Source organism: Melanerpes formicivorus, unplaced genomic scaffold, assembly GCF_026170545.1.
Source record: "Melanerpes formicivorus ecotype bairdi unplaced genomic scaffold, bMelFor1.0.p_v2 SCAF_4, whole genome shotgun sequence".
NCBI classification, from domain to species: Eukaryota; Metazoa; Chordata; class Aves; order Piciformes; family Picidae; genus Melanerpes; species Melanerpes formicivorus.
The window spans coordinates 10,880,256-10,907,034 of NW_027142356.1; the positions used below are offsets into that span (position 1 = coordinate 10,880,256).

The following is a 26,779-nucleotide window of genomic DNA, read 5'->3' on the forward strand; positions in this document are numbered from 1 at the left end:
CATTGTTTCTTGTTACTTAGCATGTCTTGACATGATGTTATCAATAACACTACATGGATTTATACACTGATTTTTATAGCTTCTGTTGGCTGCAGCTGAATTTGTTATATGTACATCTACTTACTATTTATACCTGCAAAATGAAGTTATTTTCAAGTAAAGCCATTGTGGATGTCTGCTTACTTGCATTTACTTTTTTTTTCACGTAGCTATAACATAATATTGATGGTGATACTAGCAGTCTCTTTTTTGTCTTTAAATCTTGTCTTTAAATGTTTCTTTTTATATTTCAGGAGGTGATCCCTTGGGACAGTTTGCAATTGAAAATATACAGAATGAATGGAAGGTCTATGTCAAAAAACCTCTGGACAGGGAAGAAAAGGATAATTACTTTCTAAATATTACAGCTACTGATGGGACCTTTGCAGCTAAAGCTGTGGTGGAAGTTAAAGTCCTTGATGCTAATGACAACAGCCCTGTTTGCGAAAAGGTTGGCATAATCTTGGGTCTTCCATGTCTAGCTCCTTCCATGCATAAAATCTAAATTTTCTCTGAAATTGCTTCTCAGGAGATAGATATTCCTATTAAGATAGAATGCTGTTGAAGAAAAGTTATTTCATGAGCAGTTTTCTTAAATCAAAATCCAAAGACGATTCATCGATGTAATTTTAACACTCAATGGATATTTGAAAAGTATAAGGAGAATTGTAGTACATTTCTTCTGTGTTAATGTATACTCTTCCAAAAGGAACTGGTTTAAGCTGCAGCCGTAATAGTTTATATGATCTATTTTCTGAAAGAAACAAAATCTTCAAGAAGACAGTGTACCATCTCTTAGTTGATGTATTTATGCATTTCCTGTGATCAAAGAGTTGAAACGACTGGAACATTATTGTGCGGTTGCACTCAATAGCACCAGAAATCCACAATCCTTAAATATTTTGTTGTTACAAAGCCATTTACCTTACTAGATTTGATAGTCTGAAAAAAAAAACATGAAAAAGAATCGTACAAAAACCCCAGCATCAGGGTGTGGGGGGTTTTTGCATCCCTGTCATGCATAAGCTTTAAATTCAGGGGTCTTTTGTCCTAGTTTTTATTTAAAATAAAAAACTAGGGTTTTTTTGTAATGGCATGATATAAAAGTAGGTATTGTTTTTTCTCAACTGAGTAAGACATAGAAGAGTTACTAAAAGAATTAAAACTCCCAATTACCAAAAATTTGTAACTCGGATTTTGGAAATGCATTTAATTATCAGTTAATCAATTACAAATGTTTAGAGTTCTTAGCTAGGCAGTCCCTATGTTTTCACTATTAATTATGTTTTTGAATAACAAATTAGAAAATCATGAGTACTTTTCAGGTATTTCATTCTCTGGTTCACTTCATATGTTACCAAAAAATCAAAGAGGATATTATCTTACCTGCCATTTCTTCTTCCTTTCCCCTCTCCAAGTTCCACTTTCTTCACGTGTTTAGATTTTCGATTTAACTTTAAAATCTTGCAGGTTTTATACACTGATTCTGTTCCCGAGGATGCCCTTCCTGGTAAGCTGATAACGCAGGTATCTGCTACAGATGCAGATATTCGTTCCAATGCAGAGATTACTTACACGCTGCATGGCCCAGGAGCAGAAAAGTTCAGACTCTCTCCAGACACAGGTAATAGTGCTTCCATAAAATGCCAGTCATCACCTCATTTTCTAACAGTATTTTACTGCTGCAAGAAGATATACATAAATGTCAGTATTTTAAGCTTTCCATTAAGGATTAGTTTATTATATAACTGTGAGTTTCTGATACACAAATAATTTGCTGACTAGAACTCAGGTAAAAAGTATTTTAATATGTAAAGAACTAAGGAATAAATAGGGTAATTGTCCTGGAGCCAGAAGCTTCCACACTGAACTGGCTGGAGTAAAAGTATGCTATAAATTTTGTACATTCTATATTCATTGTAGTAGTAGCAATAGTGGTTTATAATGGAAAAATTCATTATTCAAATTCTCTTTGCCACTATTTGGTTTAGCATATTAAATGGGATGAGGTTAGATGGGTCTAAAATTTCCTTTCCATATGGATTGCAATGGACAAGTAGTAGGAATGGAATAATAAATAATATAGAAAAAATTAAGATAAATACAAGCTTATAGTGGAAATATGGAGAAGAAGAATAAAATACTTCATCAGCAAAATAAATGAAAAGGACTTTCTTTCTTGGATGTCACCTGTGTGCTGTGCTGTCATGTAATTACATCAATTCAGAATTGATGGGACTAGAATACTCAAACCCAGTATTTTAGAGTACTTTTTTGAATTGATTAAAAGGAGACAATGACTATACATTGTGCCTGTCATGTGTTTTTTGATGTTGGAAAGAAAGTATGTCTTAGACTTCTAAAAGTTTGTCTGTAGCAGCAAGTTCTATTTGACAGTGTAAATAGCTGTGTTCTTTCATGAAATGTTAGAGCTCAATAGTTGCAGAAGGAGCATAAACAAATAGTCCAGGAGTCCATATATGGATTTTACTTTACATTTCTTTAAGGCCAGAGTACTGATGGTTTATTAATTTTCTTTACAGAATACCACGTGGATCTGTGCATACATATACACCCTCTGTCTTTCTGCACCATCTGGTAGTTTTATTTTAGCCCATTTCTGTTTCAGAGGCTTTAAAAAAAAGGCAGAGAATTTTAGTATTTAAAGCAGAAAAGACAGGCCACTGACATGTTTTGTCCAAAGGGGAGCTCATTAGTCCAGTTCAGCTTTTGAATTAGCCACTGATGAAATTGTCATCAAAAAGAAGGTGGTTGTTTAGTTTTTCTGAGTAGAAGTATTTTGGAGGAAAACACATTAAGAGTCTTTCAACTTGGATTAACTTTCTTATGCTATTTGGTCTGTAGGTGAACTGAAAACATTAATGCCACTTGATCGTGAGCAGCAAGCAGTATATTATCTGCTAGTGAAGGCCACAGATGGAGGAGGAAGATTCTGCCAGGCTAATATTATTCTGACTCTGGAAGATGTGAATGATAATGCCCCAGAGTTTACAGCTGATCCTTACACCATTACAGTATTTGAAAACACAGAGCCTAAAACCCTTTTGACAAGAGTGCAGGCAACAGATGCAGATTCAGGTATGCATTGTTTGACTGATACTTTCGCAGAGGTCTCAAAGTTACAGTAATGTTTATGTAGTCTTATCCTGAGAGGTGTTAAGTCTTTCAGTAGAACTGACAGGTGTTCAATACCACTCAGGATTGCACTCCTGAAAGATATATTTAGGTCTACTAAATCATGTAACACCTGACTTCCATGTTTACTTGAGTAGCTTGGAAGATATCCCCTTTGTGTATCAGCTAAAAAGAGGAGGGGAGAGAGACAAAAGTACAGGATATTTTTAGCATGATCGGCTATTCATGTTGTGATGTGTTAGGGCCATCCTTTTACTTCTGGTGTAAGTAAACGGAATATCAAGCCTTGTCAACTCAAGTAAATGTGTATTCATAGACTTTTGAATGTGTGCTTCTTAGACTAGCCATCAATGACCACACCATAAAGAAAACCCTGGTTGATTGTACCTTTCTATATATGCTATCCTGTTAAGATTTTTGCTGTCTCTTTATTTACACTCTTTAGTTACAGGTATTCAAGTGAACACAAACTGAAAATTATATTAGAAAGTGTTCTTAGACTTTGTTGCATGGAAAACAGCATAAGGTTTTATTAAAATTATTATTTCCATATGTCATCAATTATTAAACAAATGGTATTAACTAATAGTTACCCCCATCTCATGAAATAACCAAGCTGCTTTCTGCTATGATAAAGCTAGGTTGCTAAATTGAAAGGTAACAAAACAGATGTTTTCATACTTCACTAGTCTGAGGCTCAGGAGGAGTAAATATACTTGGCCACAAAATTAGGTGGGTTTCTTTGTTTTATAACAGAAAGTTTGCCAGAAATTATGTTCTGGTAATTTTGGGACATGTTTCTTACACAAACTTACTAGTATTTGGTGTAGTTATTTAATGCAGCCTAACTCTCCTATGTCCTCCAGTGTCTGCTAAGCAGATACTCTAAAGTTAGATCTGTGTTACTAATTGTTTCATATTAGCTACTACTGTGACTGAAGCAAAACTGTGCTTCATGTTTTTCATCTGGCAGAAAATTGGTGCAGTTAAGTGTTAGCTTTATTTTTCAATAAGACTGCATCTTTTTGGAAATCATTCTGCCCTTTACAAGAACCCTTAACTCCTGCTGAAATTTAGCATGAATTACAATATTGAGCATGCATGCTTTATTTCTATAGCTATCAGATCCCTTACTCCATTGGTGTATTTTAACATCATCTTCATACTTTGCAATTATTTCAAAATGCAGGAATGAACCGTAAAATCCATTATTCACTGGTGAGCTCTGCAGAGGGCCAGTTCTCTGTTGATGAATTCTCTGGAATCATTCGTTTGGAGAAGCCTTTGGATCGGGAATTACAAGCTGTGTACACTCTAACTTTGAAGGCTGTAGATGAAGGTTTACCTAGAAGATTGTCTTCAACGAGTAGTCTTATAGTTTCTGTTTTGGATATAAATGACAATCCACCTGTATTTGAGCATAGGGAGTATAGTGCAAGTGTATCAGAAGACATTTTGGTTGGAACTGAAGTCCTCCAGATCTACGCTGCAAGCAGGGACATAGAAGCCAACGCTGAAATCACATACTCAATAGTCAGTGGGAATGAACATGGAAAATTCAGCATCGACTCAACAACAGGTAACAGATTACAGCTGCAAACATACCTCAGGCAAAATGAGCACAGTTCTATGCTGTGTTCTACAGGAATTCAACCAAACAGGTTATGTATAATCTGTTTGCATCATCCTGGTTGTAAAGCCAGCGCTACTACTTGTTCACCTATATTTTTTTTACCAACATGCTTGCCAGCAGAATGCAGTACAATGTAGAATGAGATCTTTATTTGTTGCTGCTATTTATTACTGTTTGGTTAGATTCATTTAGCTGGTGAAAGCAAGAGTTTCCTAGCTGGAATATTCATTGCCTTACAGACAGAGGGGCTGGAAAGATACAGATCTGTAATGATTGAAATATAGTAGGCTTTTTACAAAAGCTGTGTATCAGAATGAGTGGCCAGACTTGGTAAAAGAAAAATCAGAAATTAAACTAACTGAGAAAACTACTCATTGGTCCACAGAGACTGTAAGTCTAGAGGAGTTTTAATGTGGCATTAAAGAGTAGTTGAAATAGTCTGTTTAGTTATATATCTAGCATGACAGGGGAGGCTTTAAACCTGTGTACTAGTCAGGTTTAGTCTATGGAAGCATTTAGGTTATGTGGAGAGATTTTTCCCTATTCTTTGTTTAAAAGTCAATGTACACCACAATTCTAGTTTTGTGTTCTTATGTAGTTTTTTTCCAGAGTTAATTTCTGGTAAAGTTTGTTTTTTAAATAAGATTTCTACTCAGAAGTTCATAGTAATTAATTACACTAGTGTAACTGAAATGATAATTCTTCCAGCTGCTTTTTCCAGTTTGCATGATGGTACTATGGCATAGAAGTACTTCGTCAGTTTAACTTCTTCATATGATTGAAAGTAGGAAAAAGTTTTGAGGAAAACACTCTTCTAGCAGCAAATCAGTGTGGATGTTGGGGACTGCTCTATCTTAACTAGTTGGTTAGAAACTCACACTTTAACTCAGATATATCTATCAGTCAAAAATCCATGGTCAGATACTTCCTTTACAACCTCTGAATACTCCATGCCTCACATTAATGCTGGTTGTGAGGAAAGCCAAGTTAAAGGTCCTGTCATAGTTTTGGTTAATTTTAATTGCAAGTTAAGAAAAGGGAATTTTTAAAGCAGAAGTCTTCTGTGATAATGGCAGGAACTTCTCAACTTTTAACTTGTATGTGTAAAACGTGACCATTTCACTGTGTAGCTGCAGCTCCACAAATCAAGCTCTTAAAAAGCTGAATATTTGTTCAGATTAAAATCAAAAGTTTCAATATGCTACAGTACTAGCAGAGCCTGTATGATCTGGTGTGTTGTTTTTTTTCTTCCTTAGGAGCCATTTTTGTCATTGAGAGCTTGGATTATGAAAGTTCTCATGAGTACTACTTGACAGTGGAAGCCACAGATGGAGGCACACCTTCATTAAGTGATGTTGTAACAGTGAATATTAATGTAACAGATATCAATGACAATACTCCAGTATTTAGCCAAGACACTTACACTGCAGTAATCAGTGAAGACGCTGTGCTTGAACAATCAGTCATTACAGTACGTATGGTGATTTTTTTACTTTGAAATGCTCTGTCATGACAATCGTGCTTTTGGTGTTGAAGTCAAAAACAGGACATAAATGAGTAGATGAGTTTGCCATTGAGTGAATTGAAAATTTATTTTGAATAAGTTTCAGAACTAGATACTTGAGATAGTGAGTGGATGACATTTTGTAATGTATTTGTGCTATACTTACGAGAGCGTGGCTTCTTGGGAAAAAGAAATTTAACAACTTAAGTGCTGTTGGTATTTTCTATTTGGATGACATTTTTTCTGAGAACGTAGATATTTTTGACCAAAGCTACTGTACTTAAACTCATCCTGAAGGTATCTGAAGTATGATAAGTCTATTTCAACCTGTATTAAATGAGACTGTAACATCCCTTAGGTTATGGCAGATGATGCTGATGGACCTTCAAACAATCGCATTCACTACACAATTGTTGATGGCAATCAGGGAAACCCTTTTACAATTGACCCTACAAAGGGTGAAATTAAAGTGACTAAACCTCTAGACAGAGAAAAGGTAAGTTTTTTGATGCAGTTGGGATTAATTTAGATATATGTAACTGATGGCCACTGTTTAAATTATATTTGTAAATCACCATTTTGTGTTTCAAAATTAATAAAGCTGCAATAAAGTAAAAGCATCTATTTATGTTAGTGCTTCTGGGGGCTGGGAAAGGAGAGAAAGGATTCAATATATGAAGGCAAGCTTTACTAGGTGTTTGCATTAAAACATGTCTGCCTTGAAACCTGAATTTATTACTTTTTGCTCCCTAGTGAATGTTTGAAACTTATTTTTGGTTTTGTTATTTCTTAGATTTCAGGATATACCTTGACAGTTCAAGCTTCAGATAATGGAAATTCACCTAGAGTTAACACAACCACAGTTAATATTGATATCTCTGATGTAAATGACAATCCTCCAGTATTCTCAAAAGGAAACTATAGTGTTATCATCCAGGTAAATACAGAGAGTGAAGCAGTCAAATCCGTAACATTATTGGAGTGTTAACTTGTGTCTTGAAAAAATTCTGCAAGCTATGATAAACTTAATGCTTCAGTCTTGTTTTCCTGTATTTGTAGTTATTAAGGTTGTCAGTAAGACTGCTTACCTGAATACGTGTTAAAGGCTACAAAACTCTGATTATGCAGCCTGTTTAGAAATTCAGATTGCAAGTTGACTGTGTTCTTTTGTCACATACTTTGTGTGTGTGTGTACGTATATATATATATATATATTATACAGAGCATTTATGTTTGTTTATAGCATTCTTACCATCATATAGATAGGTTAAAATACATAAAAATTTTGCTATTTCTTTTTAATCTTAGAGGTACTGCTTAGGAAAAGATACTTTAGGTACTTATTACTGTGAAGTAGTGTGACATGCAACACTTAATTCCTGTTGGCCTCCTTTGGGATCAGAAGCAGTTCAAACAGGAGTAATACTTCATGTTGCTGCGTACCAATCTTTTAATTAGTTTTGCACCTTAAGATGGTAGTAGTGGGCCAGATTCTTAAATGAGTGGCATGTACTTGCCTGGTTCGTAAAACTTTGCTAAAGCAAAGAGGGAGGCAGCATCTTCCTTACTCCAGTGGAGGACAAATGAAAGGAAATAAAGGAACTGTATTAAAGCCTGTTTGGTAGCATAAATGGATCATTTTGCTGTTGATGATGCCTAGCCTTGTACAATAGATAAGTGGGGATCAGGCAGTGTTATCTGGTGCACTGTGCCCTCCTAACAGACCACTTCTGTTTGGAGGCCATGTATATGATTTGTAGAAGTAGCCTTCTGAAAGAGGACAAAGTCATTTGTCTCTACCCAACATATACAGAGTATGCAAGTCCTTGATCTAACTTTTTCTTCCTCGTCTTTTGTTCTCCAGCATTATTTTTTTTTGTGTGTTCTGTTAAAGGTATTTTGCTCCCCTGGTACATTCTTTCTTGGAGTGAATATTATTACTGTATCCCCTAAAATGACAGACTATAGACAATGCCTGTAATGTTTCTCTGAATTAAAAATTAAGACCTTGTGTCTTACAGTCATTTATATCAGTCTGTCCCAATATTAAGGGTAGCAGAGAAGAGTTTGGAGGAGTTGCCCAAGAATGCTGGTGTGCATTTCCTGATGTATTTAAAATAGACATATTAGGGGACAGTTGGAAATGTGCTTAGCTGTTACGAAAATCAGATTGCTTTAGATCTCCGAGTGTAAATATTTGTATTTTTAAGTGACAATCCTTGTCTGTTTCTCTGAAGGGGGGCAGAAAAGCTTCAGGGGCTATATCTGATAACTGACCTAGTCTTTCAAGGACACATTTTATGCTTGTTTTTAGGAGCATTTGCAGCTATGAAAGGATAGAATTTTATATTTTTTTATACTTCACAGTAACACTTAGGTTTGGGTTTTTTTGCATTTTGTGTGTATATAACATATCTGTTCAATACAGTATGGCATGAGTATTCTGGGGGAGTTCCTACAAGCATTAGATAAGGTTGTGTGTATGTATCAGATGCATGATACAGCACAGTGTTTAAGTGTCTGTGAAACCTCAGGCATCTGCATGATGCAAACTTGGAGGGATTTTATAAGGCAAATTTTAAAATCTGGATTTCATATTTTTAGCAGACTCTGGCTGTAGCAACCACAACTGTAGTGAGAGCACTAATTAGGGACACAGAGTCAGGTGGAGTGTAGTGTGTTTTTCTAGTAGTGTCAACAAAGACAGATGTTTTAGCTAAATTTGAAATCTTTGATGACTTGGTTACTAATCTACAGTAATGTTAATTCAGACCAAAAGTGGAAAATGTAAAGGTTCAAGGCTGAGCTACTTTCAAAAATATGAGAGAGTTTTAAGATGTACTGCATTTCTCCATTTAGTATTTTCATCATTATTCTCAGAAGGTGATATTTTTCCTTTAACAATATTGTCATTCTGATTTCTCCCATATCAAGTAAATGGTTTGACAATAATTTGGTTTTTTTTTTTCTATTGTGAAAAAATAAATCATCAGGTTACAGCCTCAATTATAACAACACAAAAGTAATTTTATTATGCGTTTGTAGGAAAATAAGCCTATTGGATTTAGTGTGCTCCAGCTAGTGGTAACAGACAAGGATTCTTCTCACAATGGCCCTCCTTTTGTCTTCACCATCCTGAGTGGAAATGAAGAGAGCACTTTCCAAATTAACCAGCAGGGTGTACTGACAACAACTGCTAGTCTGAATCGCAAAGTGAGGGATCACTATTTACTTCATGTTAAGGTAGGATGTGCTATATCTCATTGTCTTGCATTATTAGTCTAAGTAGTTAACTTTAGCCTCTCATGACAAATCTATCATTTTTTCCTTCCTACTTTTGTGACAAGATCCTGACACACCAAGTAGTTATTAACATCTTCAGAGATAGTCTGTTGACTTAAGTGGAAATATACACAGGTTTAACGGTAAGCTTAATTAAATCCACAGTAAGGGTAAGGTATAAGTGAAATGTTAACTGGTTAAGTGGACTTGATAAGCCCTTTGCCTTTCTTGTGGGATGCTGGAAAATCAGGCAACAGAGACCTGTCAGCGCTGCTATTGGCTACAGACTTCCTTTTTGCCACTAACAGTTGAAGCTGTGAGACAATCTGCACTGAGACAATGAAAACAGGGATATTGAAAGTTGCAAATCATGGCAGCACTGAAATATTTTTCTATAGCCCCACATTCTTTTTCCAGTGGCAATTTGAAAACATCTCTTTTATTGAGTTTGGAAAAAGAAGATCAATGGACCTTTGTTGTAGCATTGAAACTTGAAGTGCGGTACTTAGAGATCTGAGAATCTTACAGGGGAAAGCACAGCACAAAGTTCAAAATTACCCTGAAATACTATAATATATGCCTGCTTTTGCCATTGTTGTGTGAAAAGACTGGGCCACGTCCAAAACTTGAAGGTTATATTGACTTAGCTAAGTTCTCTAAAAATACTCTTTGTAACCTGATGTAAGGAAAGTTCAAAACTTTTTTTTTTTTAACCTTATCCAATCCTTTTTAATTCAGTTATTTATTAAGCAGCTGTGAACAGGGGACTTAAAATTGGTAGGCTAAAAATAGCTGGCCTTAATTCTTAAACTTCATTTCCAGTTTGTGTTTTAAGAAAATTCTGACCTTTATTTTTGCATGAGGAATTTCTTTAAATCTCCAAATTATTCTCATACATTATATTGCAAGCAATTGCAGAGTTTTAGAGCAGTGCTGTATACATCAATGTATACTGAACTCTCCACACTGGAATAATAATCATGATGTATTTACAGAGAGTCTCTCTCTTCTCTTTGGGGGAGTAAAAACATTTTCCCACAGATCCCTATTTTCTGGTTGAGTCACTAAAACTATGGTATTGGGAGTCATCACTGTAAGAACCCACATAGATAACGATTCCATTTAAGTACAGCTTACTTTAGGATTTGAATTTATTTTAGGGTTTAACTGTAGTTTAATTTAGAGTTGGGAGGTATCTCATTCCTGTAAGCCTATTTTTTATCCTCAGTAGTGATCTGCTTAGTAGTGCTTGAACATACTACCCTTCAAAATACCCAAGGAAGGCACTGTCTTTCCTAGGCTATGTGAGCCCAAAATAACAGTAGAACTGGGCTTTGCAACACTTGCCTAATAGGGTTTCCAAGTCCTACACCAATTTGACAGTCGCCTTTTCATTTAAGGGAGATGGAACCAGCAATGTTTTTCCTGTATGTTCAATCAGTGTAATATAATACTTGTATGTTTTTTCTTCTCTAAGCAGTGACCAATTCCTGTTTGTTTTGCTTTTAAAACATATTCCTATCAATGTATACACAGGCAGTCATGCCTGTTCTGTGTGAACTGTACAGTCTGTCACATTTTGTGATTTAACTGCACCTTTGGCCCTTCCTAATGTGCCTACGTTTCCTTAAGTATGAGACTCCTGGGTGGAATTATGCAGTTCTCCCATTTTTTAAGCTGTAGGATGCTTGTAGACAGACAGTCTGTACTTCAGATATCTGACTACAGTTTCTGCACTTCTGTGTCACAGCTCAAGTTAATGGCTGTGTATGATCTCTTGATACTAATTTTCGTTTAACTGACCTTCACTTGGTATGCTTGTCAGCATTTACAGCTTTTACCTTGGTTGCTTTCTCAATGTATTGCTGAGGCAGAGGTGGTCTGATGTTGCAAGCACAGTTCAAATGGAAAAAAAAACAAACCAAAACACCCACAAACAACCTCTCCCATACACACCCCACACCCATTACCACCATGAAACTTTTACTTTTGTGGTTTTAATAGAAATAAGGATTTGTTTTTTGCCCCCAGCAGCAGCCTATGTGTGCATGCCACTCACATTTGCTTTCCCTCTCTCCAGAGGAAATAGATTATCCATTAACAAATGTCTCCCAGCATTAGTGTGTGAAATCTTCAGCTATGAGTCATGGAGTTCTTTGTGGCACACTCTGCATGCTTTAGTTTAAAACCACAGCAGATTTTTGAATATCTGCACTATTGAAAAATCGTTTCTCCTGGGGCTCTTCTTTCCTGGTTGCTGCCCATTTGTTACAATTTTGCTTGCCTGCCTGTTTTAAGGCCTTTCTTGTTTCCTGTGGATATGACTCCCATAGCTAAACTGCCGGTCTTGTTTCTGGGCAGAAATCTAGGCAAAACAGAACTTTGCCAACTTCAGCTCTCTGCCTTGTTATTTATGTTCGGGTAACTAGAGGGCAAGTTTCTAGCCATGCCTTTATTTTGGAGTTAACTGTTGAAGACATGCTTTGAGACACACATCACGCTTTAAAAATGCTGCAATTATGTGCTCACCCACAGATAAGATTTTCCTCTTGTGCTTTAATTTGTATGAAAAATCAAAAGCTGCTTCTCTGCACAGGTCTTCAAAATGTACTAACTACCTGTAGTCACTGTAAAACTACTGTGAAATCTTCTAAACAATGCAGGATATCTTCTACTGTTGGAGCCCTGTGTATACTCTCTGTCCTTTCATATCTCTCCAGTTCTTTAGTCTCACTTTCAGTAACTGGGAAACTTCCAGGTCTGGGTGAAAGTTACATCGGAAACAAGAATGGAGGAACAGAAAGAGAAAACCCAAGGGAATTGTCATTTCTCCCTTTGCTACTCTTTTTGTCTCTTCATACAACAACACTGTATGCTTTTGTCGAAAAGGGATGGAGGACAGGGTGTGTAGTGTTTAGAAAGGCTTTAAAACTGAACTATGCTGATTCTGTGATAGTTCCCTCAGTTATCTGAAGCAAACACCACTACAGGTGGGGTATTTTTGTCTCCATGATAACAAATCTTGAAAGACAGCATAATTGTAATTTTTTTATGTATATTGTTTTCCTTTGGAAGTATTGTCTGGCATACTGCATTTAGACTGCCTGCAAGACCACTTCCTAATCACTGTGGTGAAGCATGTTGTACATTTCTGGCGCATGACTCATTTCAAGTTTGTAATGTTTTTATAGTTGAAATACAAAAGCTTCAAGCACCATCTGCTGTCTGAAATCAGCTACTGTGCCTTCCCTTTGTGTTTGCTAGAAGTGTTAGTAACTTCTTTGCATTGCTAGGTATTCAAAACACTGTAACCATTTCATCTCAGAAGTGAAAACATGTTGGTGTTTACCTGCTCTTATAAAAAAGCCTTTTTAATTGTCATGTCAGGACCTGTGTTATGAAATCTACATAAAGAATCTTCCTGTAGACACTGTTTTTGTTTTTTTTTAATGCAACTGCTTTATAAAGTACGAGTATCTACAATAGAATTTGAGATCAAGCAAAAATCTAACTCTGTCTTCACCTTCCTTTAGGTGGCAGATAATGGAAAACCACCATTGTCATCTTTGACTTACATCGATATTAGAGTTATTGAGGAAAGCATTTATGCTCCAGCAATTCTGCCTCTTGAAATCTTTATCACAGCCTTCGGGGAAGAATATTCAGGTGGTGTCATTGGAAAAATTCATGCAACTGATCAAGATGTTTATGATACTTTGACATACAGTCTGGACCCCAGAATGGAATCCTTGTTCTCTGTTTCCAGTACAGGTGGCAAACTTATAGCACATAAAAGGTTAGATGTAGGTCAGTACCTCCTAAATGTCAGTGTTACAGATGGAAAATTTACAGCCGCAGCTGACATTACCGTGCACATCAGACAAATCACACAAGATATGCTAAATCACAGCATTGCGATACGCTTTGCAAACCTTGCCCCTGAAGAATTCATCGGTGATTACTGGCGCAATTTCCAGAGAGCGTTAAGAAACATCTTGGGCGTGAGGAGAAATGACATCCAGATTGTTAGTTTGCAGCCTTCTGATCCTCCTTCAAATCTTGATGTCCTCCTGAATATTGAAAAGTCTAGTAGCTCTCAGCAGCCAATGAGAATTTTGCTCCACAAGATAAACTCTTCTGTGCCTGACCTAGAGGAGATTTTAGGTGTCCAGATAATTGATGTTTTCCATAAGCTTTGTGCAGGCCTAGATTGTCCTTTGAAGTTTTGTGAAGAAAAAGTAACAGTGGATGAGAACATCATGTCAACCCACAGCACAGCCAGGTTGAGTTTCGTCACTCCTCGTCATCACAGAACAGCAGTTTGTCTTTGTAAAGGTAAGAAAAGCAGTAAGGAAAATTACATTCTTGAAAAGATTCTTCTAGTTTTGAACAGCCATAATTCATAGCAAACAAATACATACTGTAAGACAAGATTAAGAATGCCCTGTCCTCACTGCACCATTTGTCTAATTCTAATCAGAGTAAGGAGTAATTATTTCCTGTTATCTCATTGTAAGAGATCACATCACACAAGCTTGTGGAAGGAGACTTTTTGTTTCTTTAATGTATATATGGATGGGGTTTTTTTGGGTGTTGTTGGTTTGGGGTTTTTTGGGTTTTTTTGCATACCTTCATTTTCCATTTTATGAAAAAAGTTCTTTTTGTTGTTGCCTGTTCTAAATTGCCAGCCATTTTCAGTCCTGTGTGCACAAAGGTAGGTTCTTCCAAAGTACCAGAATACTTGTTTCTGCTTAGAGCAATAGCCCACATAGTGCCCATACTTTGCTGGGAATGACAGGGTGAAATGAATAATCAGCAAGACACATTCAAGCATACAGATTTATAACAGAAGATTGATTTATCTTTAGCTCTGAGGAAAAAACAAACACTGCTGATATTGTTGAGTAAACTTGCACTTCTTAAGGAAATATTTAATCCCTGTTCCTGTCTGTATTTGATGCACTCTTCTCCTGCTCTCTACTTCATCCATGTTTAATATCTACATGTTGGGTTTTATGGTGTTTGATAATAATGGTAAACTCTGAACTACAACATCAGTTTTCAAATTTTACCTATTGGATTGAGTTCGATAGCTATGAAAATCACGCACTATATATGCCATTTGCCTAGTCTGTGTTTGTGCCAGTCATGTCCCGTAGCTACCTCACTTCCTTGTATGTTTGTCAGGAACATAATTTAGGTTACTTTCAACTACTGTACTTAAGTGTCCCTTTTCACAAAATACCGTTGCCACCATAATGTATTTTGGTTTACAGAAGGGAAGTGCCCCCTGGTGAATAATGTGTGTGAAGGAAACCCGTGTCCTGAGGGTACCAAATGTTTAGGAGATCCAAAGGAAGGAAAATACACCTGTGTTTGCCACGACAGTAACACTGGACAGTGTCCTGGTAAGAAATTAAAATCTCTGCATAAAACTAAATTACTTTCTAAATGTAAATTTGATTCCAGTCCTGTGTTTAACACATTTTATGCTTTTGTATATTCCTCAGCATCAGCTAGCTCTGCTGTGACATTTACTGGGAGCAGCTATGTGAAATACCGTCTCATGGAAAATGAGAACAAAGAGGAAATGAAACTGACAATGAGGCTTAGAACTTACTCTGCTCATGCAGTTGTTATGTATGCTCGAGGAACAGACTACAGTATCTTAGAGGTATGGTAAAATCTAGTGCATATCTCTCCTCTTTTTTTCTTGCCATCATCTTATTTTTTTATGTCATAATAAAAGATTGAATCATAACATCTTTGTGGAATTACTAGAATTGAGAAATGTCCTCAAAGTAGAGTATGTTTTGCCATACCCTTGGGTGATGAAGTGTACAGGATTTTTTTTAATGTGTAGGAGGAATTAGATTAATTAGTTAAAATTAGAAACCACAAACACCAAACCCACCTGAATTATCTTTTCAATAACATCTTTAAATTCATGTGTTTGTAATACTCATCAAGTCCATGCAGGAAAAGTCCCTTAAAGCACAAGATGAAAGGGCATCAATATTTTATGTTCTTTAAGTGTGCAGACCATTTGTTGACATTATGTCTTTCCTCTGTAGATTCACCATGGAAGGCTGCAATATAAATTTGATTGTGGCAGTGGACCTGGGATCGTCTCTGTGCAGAGTATTCAGATAAACGATGGCCAGTGGCATTCAGTATCTCTTGAAGTGGATGGAAATTATGCACGACTTGTTCTGGATAGGGTACATACTGCATCTGGTACTGCTCCTGGTACGCTTAGGACACTAAACCTAGATAATCATGTGTTTTTTGGAGGCCATATTCGGCAGCAAGGTACAAGACATGGTAGAAGTCCTCAAGTTAGCAATGGTTTTAGAGGCTGTATGGATTCTATTGTACTTAATGGACAAGAACTGCCTCTAAATAGTAAACCACGAAATTATGCACACATGGAAGAATCTGTAGATGTGACCCCTGGATGCCTGCTGACTACCACAGAAGGTTGTTCAAGCAGCCCATGTCAGAATGGAGGCATCTGCAATGCACTGTCGAATGGAGGTAAGCCATACTATATTCTTCTTTCAGTTTTCAAAACTGCTTTTCCACTTCCCTGCCTCAAAGGACAAAACAACTTAGTGAATAATTCTTGCTTTCCCAGAGAGCTGTACAAGGCTGTGTTCTAGACTTAGTTACTTCTAGTATGAAGTAGACAAAATCCACCAGGAAAGGTCTGTACTGTCAGCAGCTGGGGTCCATCCTCTTATTTACCTCCTTTAACCTTCCTTCAAAAATTCTGAAATTGCTGTGACAAGCTTGAGTTTTGTAAGAGAAATGGATGTTATCCTTCAGTCATATTCAGGAAAAAAACTTAACTGTCAGGCTTCCCTTCATCTTGCAGTAAGAATTTCTATTTTTTCCTATCATTTCTTTTCAAACAGGTAGGTGGGGAGGGAGGATTTTACCTTACATCCAGAGGTGGGCAGGCAGGATTTTATCTTAAATTCAGTAAAGCCATGTATGTATTTTAGAGACTATATATTTGATTTCAGGTTACTACTGCAAGTGTGCACCTCTGTTTATGGGAACTCACTGTGATGTAAGTGTCAACCCCTGTGCTTCCAACCCCTGCCTTTATGGTGGTACTTGCATCCCGGTCAGTGACGATTTTATCTGCCAGTGCCGAGGACAATACACCGGACAAAGGTAGGTTTGTGTGGTTTATCATACTAATGAAGCCCTGAGAGAATAAGCAATAAGTGTAACACTTAGTTTTCTTTCTTTATCTGTTTTCTACTTGAAGCTTAGACTCTGAAAACTACAGGGGTTAGTTGAAGTTAATGCCAGCCCCTTATGTTACAGCCCTGAATCCCCACACTATGTACTCACTTGCAGTAGGTTCATTCATGCTTCCCTTTCTCCCCCACTTTTTTGTCTTTGCAGGTGCCAGCTGGGTCCATATTGCAAAGACAATCCTTGTAAAAACAGTGGCAAATGTATTGACAGTTTGGATGGACCTGTTTGTGAGTGTGAAGCAGGTTTTCGTGGAGAAAGGTAGGCAGTGTTGCACACATAGTGATTGTTTGTTTTGTTTTGTTTTCTTAACAGTATTACTTAACATTTAACAGTTCAAACTGGTTGAAATCTGGAATGTTGATAAAATAGCAGATTGCCTGAGGTCCTTTCAAACCTAAGTTATACTGTGATACTGTGATACACAGTACTGTATATTAAACATAACTAGAATTGTTGGAAACAAGGCTACAAGAAAGACTACTGATGTAAAAGTAACCATCATTGCTCTGCTCTGTTTCTGTTTCTGGTAGGTGCCTGACTGATGTCGATGAGTGCATAGAAAGCCCATGTCTTAATGGTGCCCTTTGTGAAAATACTTACGGTTCATATCACTGCAATTGTAGCCATGGATTCGGAGGAAAACACTGCACAGACATTGTTCTTAACAAATACGTTTCAACATCTTGGAATATTGGCTTAGCTGAAGTGATTGGGATTATAGTTTTCATCGCAGGAATATTTTTGTTAGTTGTGATTTTTGTTGTTTGCCGCAAAGTGATAAATAGAAAAAAGAAGCACCAACCAGAACCTGAAGACAAGCAGCTGGGAGCCACAACAGCTTTCCTGCAAAGACCGTATTTTGATGCAAAACTGAACAAGAACATCTATTCTGACATTCCACCACAGGTTCCCGTTCGTCCTATTTCATACACTCCAAGCATTCCAAGCGACTCTAGGAACAACCTTGACAGGAATTCTTTTGAGGGGTCTGCTATTCCCGAGCATCCAGAGTTCAGTACTTTTAACCCAGATTCTGTACATGGTCACCGGAAAGCTGTAGCTGTTTGCAGTGTAGCACCAAATTTGCCGCCTCCACCTCCCTCCAACTCTCCCTCAGACAGCGATTCAATACAAAAGCCCAGCTGGGATTTTGACTATGACAGTAAGAAATGTTCTTATTTTATTACCTTTCTATTAAATGCATGTGCTGGTACAATTTTAATATGAGTGCAAAGTTTCTGTCTATGCCTTTTAGGATACAGAAGGCATTATGACTTTGAGTTATGAGTCTGATCAGGCTTCATGTTTTATTAAGTTTCGTAAAACCACATAGATCTCAGCTTCAGATTTTATTGATTCTTTAATCTAGAATCTATTAATCATCTCACTTGAAACTTTTTCTTTTAGCCAAAGTAGTAGATCTTGACCCCTGCCTTTCAAAAAAGCCTCTGGATGAAAAGAACTCCCATCCTTATAGTGCTAGAGAAAGCATGTCTGAGGTCCAGTCTCTCAGCTCCTTCCAGTCTGAATCATGTGATGACAATGGTATGTAAAATACAGTCATTTTGTGTTGCCACTTACATTCATTTTTTCAGTCTCTGCATCTAAATTTCTTAAATATAGGACTTAGATATATCAAATAATAGGTTATTTAATATATATCTGTATTTGCTTATGTAAAGACCCAGATAGGTTATTTTTTAAGTGTTTTACCTGTCTTACACCTTGTATTAGTTACTTCAAAATTACATAATCATTCTGTTGTTAGAATATCAACCATAAAAATGCAGTGTGAGGTGTTCATAGTGTTGTGTTTAAAAGGTGTTGAAAGTGTGTTCATATTTGAGAAACTCTTCTAGGTAATCATCAGTTATCACCTTATACAAAAATTGAGTGAATTTTTTAATGGCCTCTGCACAAATATGACTTTCACTTTGACATTCAGCTATCGGTAAAAAAATCTTTATGGTATTACAGTTTCATTTGTTTCCTTCTCTTTTTCTTGCTGCGACCTCAGCTCCCATATGGATCAGATCAGTTCTGAGTGAGAGCAGAGTTTAAGGGACTGCTTGTAAGTTTGATTACTTTAGTAAAGAAGGAAGCTGCACAAAAAGGAATTTTGCTGTAGTAGAAGAGTATATTTGGCTTTCACCATGATTAAAATGAATTAATTAAAAAATTCTTATGTTGAAAAAAGCCAATATAGAAATACTTTGATCATGACTCCAGTCCATCAAAATATAATGAACATACATATTTGTGAAGTTTATTGTTACTACTTGGAAGTCTTCTGCTTTTCCATTCTGATGAGAGATGCTTTTATAGTTGATACAAATGCATCTATTTATGCAGAAACATTTCAAACTGATTGGACCGTTATCTCAATTCACTCACCTAAGATGTTTTGACTCTTTATTGCAACTTCTGCTTTTGTCTCTGTGTGGTAAAAATGTTAAATTCCTTTAGCATAGGAATAAAGAATATTCTACTTCTAAATGAAGTGGAGTGATCTGTTCTTAACAGCATGAAAAGAAAAACCTGTGTTAATTATTGGTGAAAGTAAAATGCTATGCATACAGTACTCATCAATTTATCAGTAGACCTTTTATCAACTTTCAACTTTCTTCTTGTGGCATTAAGTGTTGTGCAGTAAATGTTCTCCCCTCTCTCCACCCTATATGTTTCATATATTCTTACTCGCATTTCTTGTCATGTATTGATTACTCATTAATACATTGTTTTAAGAGAAATAGTTGTAGCATCACAGATATTGTTGTTTCATCCCTTCCTTTTTGGTAGATTTTGAATTTATTAGTTTGTTATTTAATCCCTGAGCCATGCAAGCAAGTTGCATGTGCTTACTTCATCCTACCCTACAGGAGTAATCCGTCTCTCTTCCAAAAGTATCTTGGGAGAGGGAAGACATAACTACCTTAATTTTGGTTCTTTATAAACGAGAAAGTCACTACTTTAATTTGGTATTCCTACTGTCATACCACTGTTCACACACAACTCAAGTAGGTCAACAGAAGTTTTCAGCAGATACCTTTTATATTCTAATATTTTTGCCCATTTCAGTGATTTTTATGTTTTTTTTCCACTGAGGGAAAATAAAAAATCGCATGCAGCTTAGAAGGGGAAGCCTAATGCAATACTGCTTAATTCACCCAACACAAGCTTTTAGAACAGCCGAGTTTATTGCTGTCTACATGAAGTAGTATCCAAATGGTATGTTTAGGCAACATTTATCAGAAGTTCTAGCACAACTACAGCATCTTTGTGCTCATGCAGTATTTGCTTCAGGGATGTTTTCCATGTTTATCAAGACTAAAATTCAGGCTTAAAGATGTATTTTATGTATTGCATTCAGTCGCTTTCTAGATGGAGAGTAAATGTGTGTGTATATACACACTAATAATCTTGCTTTATAAAATATTAATGAACTGCATTTTTATAGTGTTGTGTTTGGGTTTTTTATATCTGTATGCTGTTTAAAGTGATACTAACTATAGGTTTGTTTTAATTTGCTCCTTTTATACCTTTCACAAGCTTCCGTAGTGACTGTAATACACCTTGTCAATGCTGTTGTTGACTCGGTGGAAAACGAAGGTATATATCCACGTTTTCATACTTATTTACTGCTTTAGCAGAATAATGCACGTTTTCCTTCTAGTAATATAGCCTTAGCAGATGGGAGTTGTAAAGTTATTTACTTGGACTTTGTGATAAGTTCTAGCAAAGAATATATTCATATTGTGTATCTGTTCATATTTTCGTGTGTATGCTGTAGCTATGCTGTGGACAGGTGTCAAAATAATGCTTGGTGTAAACAATTAATCATGGTGCTTACTCTTCTGAAAACATTTACACTAAAGCTTCCAGCAGAACTGGGGCAGCATCAAAGGCAATTATACATACTACTGTAGATGGAAAAACAGCAGCCCTCACTTTTTCTTCTCCCACCCACATCTGTTGTTGTCTTGTCCAGATGAACAGAATAGGGGTAGTCTGATACCAGTACTCACTTCCTTGGTCTTCAGATCAATCTGTCTTTTTAACAGAACAAAAATGATTTCTAATGTGTAGCTGAGGGGTACAGGCATACGCATCCCTATCAGTTTAAGTAGTAAGTTACTACTCAGCCTTACCTCAGTATATAAATAGTATGTTCGGATGTATATACGCACGTGTGTGTAGATTAATGTGTGTGTGGTATTTGCAAGTTAGCAAGAGGTGAAGTAGACATTTGAAATGGAAATTAGTTTCTTTTCTGCTAACATTTAAAAACTGGATCTCTGGAAAACACAAACTCGTGGCAGAATAATACTAGTAATAAAGGAGCAAGTGAGTCTATACAAATTCTAACTCTTATTTTAATTTATTTAATCCTTAAAGTTCCAGTTAGATGCAAGTAATTAAGAATATAAAATTAATTATAGTAACCCAATTTTTAAAAAATATATATTTAAAGTCTAATGTATGCAGACACACACAAAAAAAGTAGACAAATTAAGAGACTTCTAATTACATGAGAGTATTTCATTAATGTGCACCTATAGGCTGTAGTCCTCAGTGCTAAAAAACTAATGCACAATGCTTTGGAAAGGGAGAGTTATAAGACTAGAATGCAAAATCTATAAGAGGAAGTATTTAATAACTCAGTTCAGTTTTTCTCTGAGATAGTAATTGGTAGAAGCTAGAAATGCTAGGTGTAGCTCTCAAGTCTAAGTTGAAAGTCATGCTTGATGGTTTAGTATCGCTGTAAGGTAAATACAAATGTTTCACAGATTGCAGAATATTTGTAGAAAGATGAAAGATGTCTTGCTCAGCTACTTCTTAACACTTGGAAGTTTCTACTCTTAAGCATTCCTTCTTTGAAGGCATCTTAGGTAAAGGGTTCTGCTTCTGAACACACTCAGGAAAGTGCCATTTCAAGCACAGCAGAGATCCTTACTCAAGCTGTCAGCAAAGTCAAGTTCTGGGACAGATGGTCTTTCCCTTTAGTCTCTCAAAGAGTTTCTGTCCAACAGGTATCCTGGAAGTATGAACTGTAACTAGTCTCATCCTAGGATAGTTGTAAGCCTCTGTTCTCTGCATCAGTCCTCAGGGAAGGTTGTAGCTCCATACAAATCAAGTGCAAGAAGAAATATAGCTTCAGTTTAGGAGATTGTCACATAGAGAGATGCAGACATCACGGTCTGTTTTGTGATAATATTTTATGTTAAAGGATCATTTTTTTCCTCATAAGAGGCAAGGACTGAGATCTCCCTATTCTTTGGTAAAAGTGCTCTAAGTCATAAGACCACAGTCTGCCTATTAGTTTTAGTCTTGCACTCAGTTTCCCTAGAAAAATGAAGAATGCCATCTTCTGAGTATATTGGTCATCAGAAGCTTCTCCTGGAGATGAGGCCAGCAGTATTTTGAGAGTCTCAGATTTGATATCTCTTTCAGCATGAACAGTATTTTTCTTGTCTGGGCTAGGCAAGCTTAAAAAAAAAAATACAAGGGGGGGTATAAATCCTCCCCCAAGACTCAACCTTTATCCCTCCAGTCTTCCAAGAAGAGGTAAAAGTAAATATTCTTAAGAGAAGATTCTGGTATTAGAATAGGCACCACCTGTCCTAGCAGACCTGAATAGGAAATACAGGTGCCTGAAGAGAAAAAGGTTTAAAATTTGTCAGATAATACAGAGCAGTTCTCTGAGCTGATGAGTTGTTGGAACTGCTGTTCAAAGGGAAGCAGGTTTCTTAGTGCATGGAAGCTAGATACTAAAGGGAGAATTCCCATCTTTGCATGCGATACTTGAAAGTAAGGTCCTAATAGATGCAGCCCTCTATTGAAAAACAAGGGGAGGGGGGATACAAGGAAAGAAAAAATCAGACCAAGTCTTCTTACCTTTTTAAGCAGAAATCCTAAATGTACTGATGGGAGGATTTCAGCAAATTAGTAAATATTTTGCCATTACACTGCCATGTCCCAAGCTACTTTAACACAGTAGCTATTTGACAGTTCAAGTCTAACAAGGGACCGGCCCATGAGAAAAAATACCAACTTCAGTACTGCTATGTAAACTGGACAAAGGCAGCATCACTATCATAGTCACAGTCATTGTTTGTCTTCATGTTGGTTCTACTGTTTGATTCCTAACTACAGATGTTTTCTCCTTTTTCTTCTCATTCTGCCACCTAAAGAATCTTTTGCTGTTCCTGACCTCAGCAATTCAAGAGGTGACTTCTGCATGCAGTTCATTGGTGTTCACCAAAATATTTCTATTAATACTTGGTTTTAACACAGACTCACTGTTGCTTGCTGTGCATTTGTCTGCAGTGATTACTCTTTACTAGATTTGCACCTTATTACAATTCTGTATTATTTTATTTTTTGATGTTCAGATGAGGAAAAACAGTTAGTTTTGGGGTTTTTTTTTAATGAGGTTAGGCTTGCATCTAGTTTCCAGCAGATAAATACAAACTTATTCAAGGGGAGTTTGCAAGAGAGGGTCAAGTTCGGTCATTTTTTGCATGATTGAGTTTGATTTTTCCTGATTTGTTCTTGTATTTGAATGTGGAATGTCTCTACTAATAGTGAAACATTTTTATCAGAGGTGTGGCAGTGCCTGTAGAGCTAACAGCATTTTGTGAAATTAACTTTGTATTTCATTGAAGGGGTAAAGTCACTTTAAGTGACTTTAAGTGGTTTGGATACTTTGCTAATTAGCAATTACTTCTTTTATGTAAGAAAAGCACAGTCTGTATAGGCCAAATATTTTCTTAAGGAAAACAGGCAGCTGTTATCACCTACCTGCAATTAATCAAGATTAATAATTTAGCAGCACCAGGGAGGCTGTTGGTTCTTTGCATTCTGTACCATTCTGTGCAATTCTATACCATTATGTATTGTGACAGCACATTCCATAGGTGACCTGCAGCTGTTCCCATGTTAGGTGAGATGTCTGAGAAAATGTTAGAAGTTCAAATGTGAATGATGCAATATCTAATGCATGGCATAACGTAAAGTTGTGTTGAATGTCTTTTGTGGAACTGGGACAAACTGCTTTCCAATTAACAAGTAGTGTCCTAATCACAATGGTTGCATTGTCTTAATATCTGTGTTGACTTTTCAGTTCAGGCTGACTTGAAGACAAGATACTAATACTACTCTTTTTTTTTTTTTTTAACAATACCTTTTCAGGTTATCACTGGGATACATCAGACTGGATGCCAAGCGTTCAGTTGCCAGGTATCCAAGAGTATCCAAATTATGAAGTGGTTGAGGAGTCAGCTCCCCTCTACACCGATCCAAATGCCATTGATACAGACTATTACCCTGGCGGTTATGACATAGAAAGTGATTTCCCACCTCCACCTGATGACTTCCCTGCACCTGATGAGCTTCCACCATTACCACCAGAATACAGCGACCAGTTTGAGTCAATACAGCCACCCAGAGACATGCCAGCCGTAGGTAGCTTGGGTTCTTCTACAAGAAGCAGGCAGAGATTTAACCTTAATCAGTACCTTCCCCATCACTATCCCGCAGATATGTCAGAACCTCAAACCACAACCAGTGGTGTCAACAGCAGCTACAGAGAACCTTACGCTCCTTACACATTAGGGTATAATAGAGACTTTGAAGCACCCACTGTAGACAACATGTCCATGTCTGTGTATGCTTCCACAGCTTCATGCTCTGATGTGTCAGCATGCTGTGAAATGGAGTCTGAAGTCATGATGAGCGACTATGAGAGTGGAGATGATGGTCACTTTGACGCCCATGTGAAAATTCCTCCACTTGATTCTCAGCAACATACAGAAGTCTGACACACTCAACAAAAGTGCCTGGACTCTAACAAACTTTGTCAAAATTCTAGAACAACTTTCAAGAGCTTTTTTTATTTTATTTTTCTTTTATGTCCTCAGCCACAGGGAGTGGGGTTCTTTTTCAGTGAGCTAAACTGGCATGGCAGCATTGGATCATGCAGTTCCTTTCACTCAATCAGCCTATTTCCATTTCCTGACCTACTGTAATTGGACAGTTCCAAGACTTCCATTGGCTGTGCCATTTCTGAACATCCTTTTTGTACTTACATTGTCTATGTTAAAAAAAAGAAATCACGCACCACTTCTCCATGTTAGCATGATGCATATATTTATATAGTTCTAATGCAATTAATTTTCTGCTACTTTTTGTAAATTTTATGTACAGTTTTGATTTTAATAGTTTTAATTAGATTTTGTAGATATTTTGTGAATTTGTTTTCCACTGAAACTAGTGATGTTAGTGTGCCATTAAAGACTAGCACCCTGACTTCTTATAATCAGGGCATCACTGTATGTATTCCCCCGGAAACTAAGGTTTGACATTTCATTATTAAAAAGAAAACAACAACATACTCTCACAATTCCAGTTGTACATAGGTTAGGTCTAATGTTTTTCTGGGTCAGCTACATGGAAATGTCTTAAATGGGTTGCTGTATTTTAGAACTGTAAACATTTTTCCCTTCTTGGAAAGTGTGTTGGGGACCCTCTACATACCAGTTTAGAACCAAAACCACCATGACACAGTTTTTATAGTGTCTGTATATTTGTGATCCAATGGTCTTGTAAAGGTTTTTACTGAGAATTACCATTAGCCAGTCTTTCTTACTGACAATAAATTATTAATAAAATACCTTAGCTTTGCTCTGTGTATCTCTATTATATAATATACAATTGACAAAGCATTCAGTGCAGCATTTTTAAATCTGTATATGTTTTGTACTGTATTAAGTTACTTGCTCCAAGCAACACATTTTCCTCTCCTCAGAAATCAAACTGCAGCTATGTTAGAGATGCTCAACTAGATGGCAGTGTGTGTCTACTTAATGGTGTTTTAAAAAGTTAATTGGGCCAGTATGAATAAAGATTGATGGGTATCAAACTTCAGTAGCCTTCTCGGTAGTTTGCATTTTTCTTTAACCATCTAGTATCAGCTATGTAAATTACTGAGTACTTTTTCTGAAGTCCCCAAAATATATACAGAAAATCCCCAAGATCTTTAAAGTAGTTTCTTCCTTTCTTAATCACCTGAACAGTTCTTTTATATAAAGAGATGTCCCTTGATTGTGCACTTCCATGACAAAATTTCTGTGCCACTTTCTGAGTTTGTGATGACTACACTGGGGTTTTATGCAGTTGTATTTCAGTTGCAGTTCTTTGCATGAAGTTCACACCAGTTTACCTTGAAGAAGTTAGGGTAGGATACAGCTTGCCTGTGTATTACACAGCTGCTTTTCTGGATAGTAAAGAATAAAGCCTCTAACAAAGTTCTTGAGCATATGTTTGCCCTAATGGTAAGTTGAAGGAGTAAGGTAGCTGTCATCTGCCTGTTGCATGAGGGACACAAGTTCAGAATGGATTTCCTCTCACCCTAGTGAATCGTTAATGTAGCCTGGAAAGGTACTAGGTTCTCTCAGGCATGAGAGCTAAGCCCAGGCTTTCTCACCTGTACTTGGAGTGCACAAAATGGAACAACTCTCAGCCTGGCAGCTGTATAATAGAAATGGATGAATTACAGGACAGAGCCAAGAGACATTCCTCTGTGTTAACTTGCCTATCTACAGAATCTCATTGCGTATGTTAAACAGCTAAAATCAATTGGTTTAAAACCATGTTCTGGCTGTAAGCTGCAATGTTCATTCTGATAATGAAGAGCCTTTTGTACCTTGGGCCCAGGGTTAACATCATATTTAATAGCTTTAAAAGAATTATACAGAACTCTGAGGAAAGGGTATCATGCACTCTAAGCAGTGATCCTAATAAAATCATCTTGAGCTCTGAGGGTTAAGCTTAGTGACAGTTCTGCTCAACATTTCTTAATATCTGCTTCTCAGTAGGAATGAACCTCAGAATTC

The 26,779-nt window shown here is 36.7% G+C and overlaps 1 protein-coding gene across 7 annotated transcripts in view; it reads left to right on the forward strand.

The window, feature by feature from the left end:
* FAT1 (FAT atypical cadherin 1) overlaps nucleotides 1-25,830 on the forward strand; it is a 97,005-nt gene extending 71,175 nt beyond the window's left edge. For 3 of the 7 annotated variants that reach the window (XM_068136903.1, XM_068136905.1, XM_068136904.1), the window contains exons 11-29: nucleotides 294-490; nucleotides 1,510-1,663; nucleotides 2,905-3,138; nucleotides 4,385-4,774; nucleotides 6,085-6,299; nucleotides 6,691-6,828; nucleotides 7,126-7,269; nucleotides 9,378-9,575; nucleotides 13,148-13,949; nucleotides 14,891-15,022; nucleotides 15,125-15,288; nucleotides 15,689-16,151; nucleotides 16,643-16,796; nucleotides 17,034-17,144; nucleotides 17,417-18,048; nucleotides 18,294-18,431; nucleotides 20,436-20,495; nucleotides 23,078-23,113; nucleotides 24,078-25,830. In XM_068136903.1, coding sequence (XP_067993004.1) covers nucleotides 294-490; nucleotides 1,510-1,663; nucleotides 2,905-3,138; nucleotides 4,385-4,774; nucleotides 6,085-6,299; nucleotides 6,691-6,828; nucleotides 7,126-7,269; nucleotides 9,378-9,575; nucleotides 13,148-13,949; nucleotides 14,891-15,022; nucleotides 15,125-15,288; nucleotides 15,689-16,151; nucleotides 16,643-16,796; nucleotides 17,034-17,144; nucleotides 17,417-18,048; nucleotides 18,294-18,431; nucleotides 20,436-20,495; nucleotides 23,078-23,113; nucleotides 24,078-24,706 — 4,991 coding nt within the window. In that variant the 3' untranslated portion in view covers nucleotides 24,707-25,830. Of the gene's footprint in view, nucleotides 1-293; nucleotides 491-1,509; nucleotides 1,664-2,904; nucleotides 3,139-4,384; nucleotides 4,775-6,084; nucleotides 6,300-6,690; nucleotides 6,829-7,125; nucleotides 7,270-9,377; nucleotides 9,576-13,147; nucleotides 13,950-14,890; nucleotides 15,023-15,124; nucleotides 15,289-15,688; nucleotides 16,152-16,642; nucleotides 16,797-17,033; nucleotides 17,145-17,416; nucleotides 18,049-18,293; nucleotides 18,432-18,903; nucleotides 18,958-20,435; nucleotides 20,496-23,077; nucleotides 23,114-24,077 lie in introns of those variants that run through there. The other 4 variants (XM_068136910.1, XM_068136906.1, XM_068136907.1 and 1 more) reach the window with 4 other exon arrangements.
* The last annotated feature ends 949 nt before the right edge of the window (nucleotides 25,831-26,779 follow it).